This window comes from Lolium perenne, chromosome 2, assembly GCF_019359855.2.
Source record: "Lolium perenne isolate Kyuss_39 chromosome 2, Kyuss_2.0, whole genome shotgun sequence".
Classification (NCBI taxonomy): domain Eukaryota; kingdom Viridiplantae; phylum Streptophyta; class Magnoliopsida; order Poales; family Poaceae; genus Lolium; species Lolium perenne.
The window spans coordinates 248,882,847-248,892,322 of NC_067245.2; the positions used below are offsets into that span (position 1 = coordinate 248,882,847).

General features: G+C 46.4%; 1 protein-coding gene across 1 annotated transcript; it reads left to right on the forward strand.

The window, feature by feature from the left end:
* Positions 1–6,246: 6,246 nt before the first annotated feature.
* On the forward strand, positions 6,247–8,165 carry LOC127335546 (ammonium transporter 1 member 1). The gene has a single exon (XM_051362229.2). It carries the CDS (start codon positions 6,360–6,362, stop codon positions 7,842–7,844), a length of 1,485 nt encoding a protein of 494 aa, XP_051218189.1. The 5' UTR covers positions 6,247–6,359; the 3' UTR covers positions 7,845–8,165.
* Positions 8,166–9,476: the final 1,311 nt, after the last annotated feature.

Sequence of the window (9,476 nt, forward strand, 5' to 3'; positions counted from 1 at the left end):
AGTTAAGCCTACAGGCAATTGCAAGGAACAGAGGAAGTGCAGGGGCATAGATGCCAGGGCAGAATTTATCAACTGTAGCCGAGCACCCTGGGAAAGGAAACTAGAACTGGCTGTCAACTTTCTTTCTAGCCGACATACAAGTGGTGATAACTCTGTGATTGTCGGTTTTGTCGTACCCAAGGGTAACCCCAGATATGTGAAAGGCATTTTGCCTACCTGGCATCCAAAAACACTAGATAAGTGCTTAATCCTATCATCTGACACATTAATGGGCAGCATATAGGATTTTTCATAATTTATCTTTAACCCAGTGGAGGCTGAAAATTTCTGCAGAGTTTCTTTAAGTGCCAGCAACTGCACCTCATCAGCAGGCAAGATTAACAATGTATCATCCGCATATTGCACTATTGGGAAGTCCTCATCATTTGTTTCAATTGGCCTAAACAGAGTTCCTTGCAGCACCATATCATTAACTGCTGACTGAAGCAAATCTGATCCAAAAATGTAAAACAAAGGTGATATTGGATCCCCTTGTCTAACCCCACGTTTACATTCAAATTGCTTCCCTGGTATTCCATTCAACAAGATGGAGGAGGTACCCGATGACATGATGGCTTTGGACCAGTTTATCCACTTCATATTGAAACCTTTGAATTTCATCACTTCCAAAATAGCCTCATGCTCTACTGTATCAAAAGCTTTTGCAAAATCTAGCTTCAAGATAACAATAGGCCTTTTTGAGATCTGACAAAGATAAAGGTATTCAAAGGACCATGCTAAACAATCCTGAATTGACCTGCCCCTTAAAAATCCATACTGGTTCTTGTGGATACAACCCAAAATCTTGTCTTGCAAACGATTTGCCGCCAATTTTGTCAAGAATTTGACACACACATTGGTCAGGGAAATGGGCCGAAAATCAGTAACCCTGACAGGCACTTGCTTCTTTGGTACTAGAGTAATATATGAACCATTAATATTTCTCAATTGGATTGATTCATCATGGAAGTCTGCTGCCAATTTATAGAAATCCTCCTTCACTATGTGCCAACACTTCTTTAAAAACAGCCCATTAAAGCCATCTGGTCCAGGAGCTCTATCTGCTGGCATTTCCTTTATGACCTCATCCATCTCCTTTTGTTCAAATGGCTTGGTAAGATCATCCAAATCTTCTCCCTTCTTCAAAATTCTCCCAAGATCAAACTGCATAGAGATTCCTTGAGAGCATCCCATTCTATTTTTGTATTCAGTCCATAGCAATCCAGCCATGGAGTCATGATCAGTTATTTCATTTCCCTCATCATTGATCAACATAGCAATGGTGTTTCTTCTGTACCTTTCAGTTGCCATTGCATGAAAGAATTTAGTGTTGTCCTCTCCTTGCTTAATCCACCTGATAGTACACCTCTTTCTCCAGTAATTGCATTCAGCTAACAACAACTCATCCAAGTGTAACTTGACAATATTCCTAAAATTAAATTCCACTCTATACAGAGGCCTCATTTCTTCTAGAGTGTCCAAAGCCAAGATCACTTCATTGCATTTTTGTATCAGAGCTTTTAATTTGGACAGACTCACATGCCACTTTTTTAGTTCATACCTCAGCATCTTCAACTTATCAGCCATTCTGGCTGAACTATACTTTTTCTTCGATTCAATTGCCCAAGAAGATTTAACACATTCCAAGAAACTAGGCATGTCCACCCAGTAATTATCAAATCGAAAATTTTTAGCTTTTGGAATGTTTGTGTCTATGTTGACCACACAAGGGACATGATCAGATCCATTCTTGGCTAAAGGAATCACCATAGTATTAGGAAAAGAGGAAATCCAATTTGCAGTAGTAAAGAACCAATCCAATTGTTCCAATAGTGGATCTTTTTGCATATTTGACCATGTATATGCCCGTCCTTTTATTGGAATCTCCAACAATCCTAGATGACCAATGATTTCATTGAACAAAAACATATCATGAATGTCCCCTCCAGGCTTATTTCTATTCTCTTGTGAGCGCATGAAATTAAAATCACCTAACATCAGCCAATTTGCTTCAGTAGGTATTTGTAAGTTGTAAAGCCAGGAGACAAAGTTATCTCTATCCACCCCTTGACAAGGCCCATAAACACACCCCATAGTCCATACTTCATTGTTATGCATAGAGGTGAATTTGATAATAATGCCATATTTTTCTGTTTGCACCAAATCCCCTGCAAAAATAGCAGAGTTCCAAGTCCATACTTCATTGTTATGCATAGAAATTATCTTTGTTATCGTTTACCTACTCGAGGGCGAGTAGGAACTAAGCTTGGGGATGCTTGATACGTCCCAAACGTATCTATAATTTCTTATGTTCCATGCTACTTTATTGATGATACTCACATGTTTTATACACATTATATGTCATTATTATGCATTTTCCGGCACTAACCTATTGACGAGATGCCGAAGAGCCGATTCTTTGTTTTGCTGTTTTTGGTTTCAGAAATCCTAGTAAGGAAATATTCTCGGAATTGGATGAAATCAACGCCCAGTGGCCTATTTTTCCACGAAGCTTCCAGAAGTCCGAAGAGGAAACGAAGTGGGGCCACGAGGTGGCCACACAGTAGGGCGGCGCGGCCCAAGCCCGGGCCGCGCCGGCCTGTTGTGTGGGCCCCTTGTGACGCCCCCTGACCTACCCTTCCGCCTACTTAAAGCCTTCGTCGCGAAACCCCCAGTACCGAGAGCCACGATACGGAAAACCTTCCAGAGACGCAGCCGCCGCTAATCCCATCTCGGGGGATTCAGGAGATCGCCTCCGGTACCCTGCCGGAGAGGGGAATCATCTCCCGAAGGTCTCTTCATCGCCATGATCGCCTCCGGATCGATGTGTGAGTAGTCCACCCCTGGACTATGGGTCCATAGCAGTAGCTAGATGGTTGTCTTCTCCTCATTGTGCTATCATGTTGGATCTTGTGAGCTGCCTATCATGATCAAGATCATCTATTTGTAATGCTACATGTTGTGTTTGTTGGGATCCGATGAATATTGAATACTATGTCAAGTTGATTATCAATCTATCATATATGTTATTTATGTTATTGCATGCTCTCCGTTGCTAGTAGAGACTCTGGCCAAGTTGATACTTGTGACTCCAAGAGGGAGTATTTATGCTCGATAGTGGGTTGATGCCTCCATTAAATCTGGGGATGCTGACAGGAAAAGTTCTAAGGTTGTGGATGTGCTGTTGCTACTAGGGATAAAACATCGATGCTTTGTCTAAGGATATTTGTGTTGATTACATTACGCACCATACTTAATGCAATTGTCTGTTGCTTGCAACTTAATACCGGAAGGGGTTCGGATGATAACCTGAAAGTGGTCTTTTTAGGCATAGATGCATGCTGGATAGCGGTCTATGTACTTTGTCGTAATGCCCTGATTAAATCTCATAGTACTCATCATGATATATATATGTGCATTGTTATGCCTTCTTTATTTGTCAATTGCCCAACTGTAATTTGTTCACCCAACATCTGTTTATCTTATGGGAGAGACACCACTAGTGAACTGTGGACCCCGGTCCTATTCTTTACATCTGAAATACAATCTACTGCAATTGTTCTTTACTGTTCTTCGCAAACAATCATCATCCACACTATACATCTAATCCTTTGTTTACAGCAAGCCGGTGAGATTGACAACCTCACTGTTACGTTGGGGCAAAGTACTGTGATTGTGTTGTGCAGGTTCCACGTTGGCGCCGGAATCACTGGTGTTACGCCGCACTACACTCCGCCACCAACAACCTTCAATGTGCTTCTTGGCTCCTACTGGTTCGTTAAACCTTGGTTTCTTTCTGAGGGAAAACTTACTGCTGTGCACATCACACCTTCCTCTTGGGGTTCCCAACGGACGTGTGTCTCACGCGCATCAATTATCAATCTATCATATATGTTGTTTATGTTCTTGCATGCTCTCCGTTGCTAGTAGAGGCTCTGGCCAAGTTGATACTTGTAACTCCAAGAGGGAGTATTTATGCTCGATAGTGGGTTCATGCCTCCATTGAATGCAGGACGATGTGACGAAAAGTTCTAAGGTTGTGGATGTGCTGTTGCCACTAGGGATAAAACATCAATGCTTTATCTAAGGATATTTGTGTTGATTACATTACGCACCATACTTAATGCAATTGTCTATTGTTTGCAACTTAATACCGGAAGGGGTTCGGATGATAACCTGAAAGTGGACTTTTTAGGCATAGATGCATGCTGGATAGCGGTCTATGTACCTTGTCGTAATGCCCTGATTAAATCTCATAGTACTCATCATGATATATGTATGTGCATTGTTATGCCTTCTTTATTTGTCAATTGCCCAACTGTAATTTGTTCACCCAACATGCTATTTATCTTATGGGAGAGACACCACTAGTGAACTGTGGACCCCGGTCCATTCTTTACATCTGAAATACAATCTACTGCAATTGTTCTTTACTGTTCTTCGCAAACAAACATCATCTTCCACACTATACGGTTAATCCTTTGTTTTCAGCAAGCCGGTGAGATTGACAACCTCACTGTTACGTTGGGGCAAAGTACTTTGATTGTGTTGTCCAGGTTCCACGTTGGCGCCGGAATCCCTGGTGTTGCGCCGCACTACACTCCGTCACCAACAACCTTCACGTGTTCCTTGACTCCTACTGGTTCGATAACCTTGGTTTCTTACTGAGGGAAAACTTGCTACTGTATGCATCACACCTTCCTCTTGGGGTTCCCAACGGACGTGTGTTAACTGCACGCATCAATGGGCATTACAACATAATACATAGACCGTAATCCAACTGCGTCTATCACTAAAAATCCACCTTCAGGTTAGCGTTCGCACCCCTTCCAGTATAAAGTTGCAAGCAACAGACTATCACATTAAGCAATGTGTGTAAAGTAAACAATAAAATTACCCTTGGATAAAACATTGTTGTTTTCTCCCTAGTAGCAACAACACATGTACAATGTTAAAAGTTATAAAGTCACTCTCCCAGAAAACTAGAGGCATGAACCTACTATCGAGCATAAATACCCCCTCTTGGAGTCACAAGTGTCCACTTGGCATGAGTTTCTACTAGCAACGGAGAGCATGCAAGATCACAAATAAGATACGACATGAATATATAATCTATCTCAACATAGTATACAATATTCATCGGATCCTAGCAAACAAAACATATAGGATTACATAAAGATGATCTTGATCATGTAGGGCAGCTCACAAGATCGATACTTGAAGCACAAAGTGGATAAGACAACCATCTAGCTACTGCTATAGACCCATAGTCTAGGGATGAACTAGTCACACATCACTTCGGAGGCGGGCATGGCGATGTAGATGCCTCCGGCGATGATTTCCCCCTCTGGAAGGGTGCTAGGAAGAGCTTCAGAACACCCGAGATGGGTTTTGCGATGGCGGCCGTGATGGAAATTTTCGTGGATGGAGGTTCGGGTATCCAAGGTTTTCCCGAGAAGATGTATAAATAGGCGGAGGATTTAGGTCGGTGGGGCGCCTGGTGGGCCCAGACCTACCCTAGGCGCGAGCCAGGTCTAGGCCGCACCTAGGGGTGGTCTGGCCGACCTGCTGCGCCTCTTTGACCCCCCCCCCCTTCTGACTTCGTCTTCGTTTCGGTAAAATATTGACTTTGGCTTTTGTTTCGTCCAATTCCGAGAATATTTCCTGTATAACTTTTTTGAAATACAAAAAGAGTAGAAAACAGAGAATTTGGCCCATGTAGCTGGGTAAGGAGAACAATAATGCTTGGCCCATTTAGGAAGTTAGCAAAATAACAGGGGGAAACAGCCCAAACGAACACCGAAATGAGCAAGTTTAACTAGACAACGAGGTTGTTACGATCCATATACGGAGTACTGTACTAGTATACTAGTACTAGTATAATAACAATCTCAATTTAGGAAGGCATCAATTGGTTGCTATGCTGTTATGATATGGCAAAATATAGACGCGTACATACACACAGAGGATTAATCACGTCCAGCCAGGGGTCCAGCTATACACATCCAATCTGCAGAATCCGCAGATTCCGAAACGGTACCACCCGTAATCCAAAGGGATCCCGGCCACCACACAAGATTCACTGCGGGCGGGCCCCGGACTCCAGCCAGAGGCAAGAGATCGAAGCCATCGTTGCCACGCCTCCGGGATCCACACGATTTTCGCGAAACAAAATCGGAACCTCCGCTCGCTCCTATAAATCCGACGCCACCGGCTCCCCGTGCTCCTCCACGCCACACCACCAGAATTCCAATCTCCCAACGCAGCTGAACAAACCCCCCAGATTTCCAGGGCCTTGCGTTTCGGCGCGCGCCGGCAACATGTCGTCGACGTGCGCGGCGGACCTCGCGCCGCTGCTGGGGCCGGCGGCGATCAACGCCACCGAGTACCTCTGCAACCGGTTCGCGGACACCACTTCGGCGGTCGACACCACCTACCTGCTCTTCTCCGCCTACCTCGTCTTCGCCATGCAGCTCGGCTTCGCCATGCTCTGCGCCGGCTCCGTCCGGGCCAAGAACACCATGAACATCATGCTCACCAACGTCCTCGACGCCGCCGCCGGCGCGCTCTTCTACTACCTCTTCGGCTTCGCCTTCGCCTTCGGGACGCCCTCCAACGGCTTCATCGGCAAGCACTTCTTCGGCCTCAAGGACATACCCGAGACCGGCTTCGACTACAGCTTCTTCCTCTACCAGTGGGCCTTCGCCATCGCCGCCGCCGGCATCACGTCCGGCTCCATCGCCGAGCGGACGCAGTTCGTCGCCTACCTCATCTACTCGGCCTTCCTCACCGGCTTCGTGTACCCCGTGGTGTCCCACTGGATCTGGTCCGCTGACGGGTGGGCCTCCGCCAGCCGCACCTCCGGCCCTCTGCTCTTCAAGTCCGGCGTCATCGACTTCGCCGGCTCCGGCGTCGTGCACATGGTCGGCGGCATCGCCGGCTTCTGGGGCGCCTTCGTCGAGGGACCGCGCATCGGCCGCTTCGACCACGCCGGCCGCTCTGTCGCCCTCAAGGGACACAGCGCATCGCTCGTCGTGCTCGGGACCTTCTTGCTCTGGTTCGGATGGTACGGGTTCAACCCGGGCTCCTTCTTCACGATCCTCAAGTCGTACGGCCCGGCCGGGAGCATCAACGGGCAGTGGTCGGCCGTGGGCCGCACCGCCGTGACGACCACGCTGGCAGGCAGCGTGGCGGCGCTCACCACTCTGTTCGGGAAACGCCTACAAACAGGGCACTGGAACGTGGTGGACGTCTGCAACGGCCTGCTCGGCGGGTTCGCCGCCATCACCTCCGGCTGCAGCGTGGTGGACCCGTGGGCGGCCGTCATCTGCGGCTTCGTGTCGGCGTGGGTGCTCATGGGCCTGAACGCGCTCGCCGCCCGCCTCAAGTACGACGACCCGCTCGAGGCGGCGCAGCTCCACGGCGGCTGCGGCGCGTGGGGGATCATCTTCACGGCACTCTTCGCCAAGAAGCAGTACGTGGAGCAGATCTACGCCCCCGGGAGGCCGTACGGGCTCTTCATGGGCGGCGGCGGCCGGCTCCTCGGCGCGCACGTCGTGCAGATCCTGGTGATCGCCGGCTTCGTGTCGTGCACCATGGGCCCGCTCTTCTACGGGCTCATGAAGCTCGGCCTGCTCCGCATCTCGGCCGAGGACGAGACGGCCGGCATGGACATGACCCGCCACGGCGGATTCGCCTACGTCTACCACGACGACGACGACCACGACAAGTCGGTTGGTGGCTTCATGCTCAGGTCGGCGCAGACCCGCGTCGAGCCGGCGGCGGCGGCCAACAGCCAGGTGTAAAACCGATCAGAACTCTAGCTCTAGAGCGATACGATTCTTAAGAAGAAATTTAGTGCTGGCCTTTATGTTCTCGCACGCGTCAAATGTGATCGATCAGATTATTATTTTTTGAAGTACTGCTTGGGCCTTATGCTCTGCTGCTTTCCAGGATTGTTGTAAAATCATCACAGTAGAACGCGGTTAAATTACTTCTACTAGTAGTTTTTTCTCTTTCGTTTTATTTATTTCTGGGTTTTCTCTCGTGTACATATTATGCGTGTGGATGGAATCTGCAGGGTAGGGATTTTTCTTGGCTATATATGGTCAATTATTGTGGTGGAATTTTGTGATCATCAGGGTGTGGTCAAGATAGGTGGCTGTTGAACCGTTCCATTTGTGGGGAGTTTGTCCTCTCATACCGTCAGGGCTATTCTATCAAAACTTTGGCACGTTTCCTGATTTTTGTGGTGTTTATTTTATATATATGTCGTGCTATATTGGTCATATTTATTGTACTCACTCCCGTCTATAAGAATTGACGCTGATTTAGTATAAAATTTAATGAAGAAAGGAGGGAGTAATAATATTTTTGAGTGCTGTCGTCTTTTAAATAGAAAGATGACGGTGAGGATGTTTTTTTAAAGGAACGGTGAGGATGTTAAGAAACTTACTCTATGCTCTATGGCCTATGGATATGAACTATGAAGACACTTGTTTGCATATGCCACCACACAAGATTATAAACTACGCCTAGTCTCGAAGGAAGACCCCGTGCACCTTGACTATAGCTTCGCAGTGACAACCTTGATCGAATGTGTAGGATAGGTGGGAGGTGGTGACAAACAACGATCAATCCTGAAAGACCACTCTTTCGTCTAAGGATGCCTAACCGCCGCAACTTCAACCAATCCATACAGACAGGTCTTGCAACAACTAGCAGTAACTGGCTGCTTACCTTCCCGTTAAGTTTGTAGACCTGTAAGGCTGGCCATAGTGGTAAGTATCATGTTGTAGTATCATGCATATGATACTTGTGTATGGTATTATCTCTATAGTGGTTAGTATCATGAAGTAGCATCATAGTTATGCTATATTTATTACTTTTTAGAATCTCAATGCAAATCTGGACACAAGATTTATTTGCATTAACTTTTCTCGTGACATGCACTATGATACAGTATCCACCTATGTTACTACTCTAATCTCCTCTCTCCTCCTTAATTAGCTGCCATATCAGCAATTTTGTGGGACCAATGTGTATGATACTAGCACTATGGCCAGCCTAAAGCTGGAGCAACTAAGCAATATTATAAGTACACTTGTAAGCTCTTTTGACGCTTACACGTAGCTGAAAAATGTGGCCCAGAGTTCCGGAACAGGCTACAGGTCTGACCAGAAAATGTTGTCTGTACACTTGTAACTTTTCTATATCGACCTAGTACACCAAAGATAAATCCCAGTAGAAATACCACAAATCTCCCTAAGAGCACATCCATCACATGTTTCCCTGAGGTTCAGTTGGAGTGTATGAATTATGAAAATAAAATAGAGCAGTACATATATCTCTTTCACTAATGCTACCAAATAGTATGAGTAAGACGCTTGGAGTTCGAAAGAGATTGGAGAGTGTTCAGTTCACCTCACCAAGTTGCC

Coding starts and splice junctions, on each gene's coding strand:
- LOC127335546 (XM_051362229.2), top strand. CDS start 6,360: ATGTCGTCGACGTGCGCGGCGGACCTCGCGCCGCTGCTGGGGCCGGCG.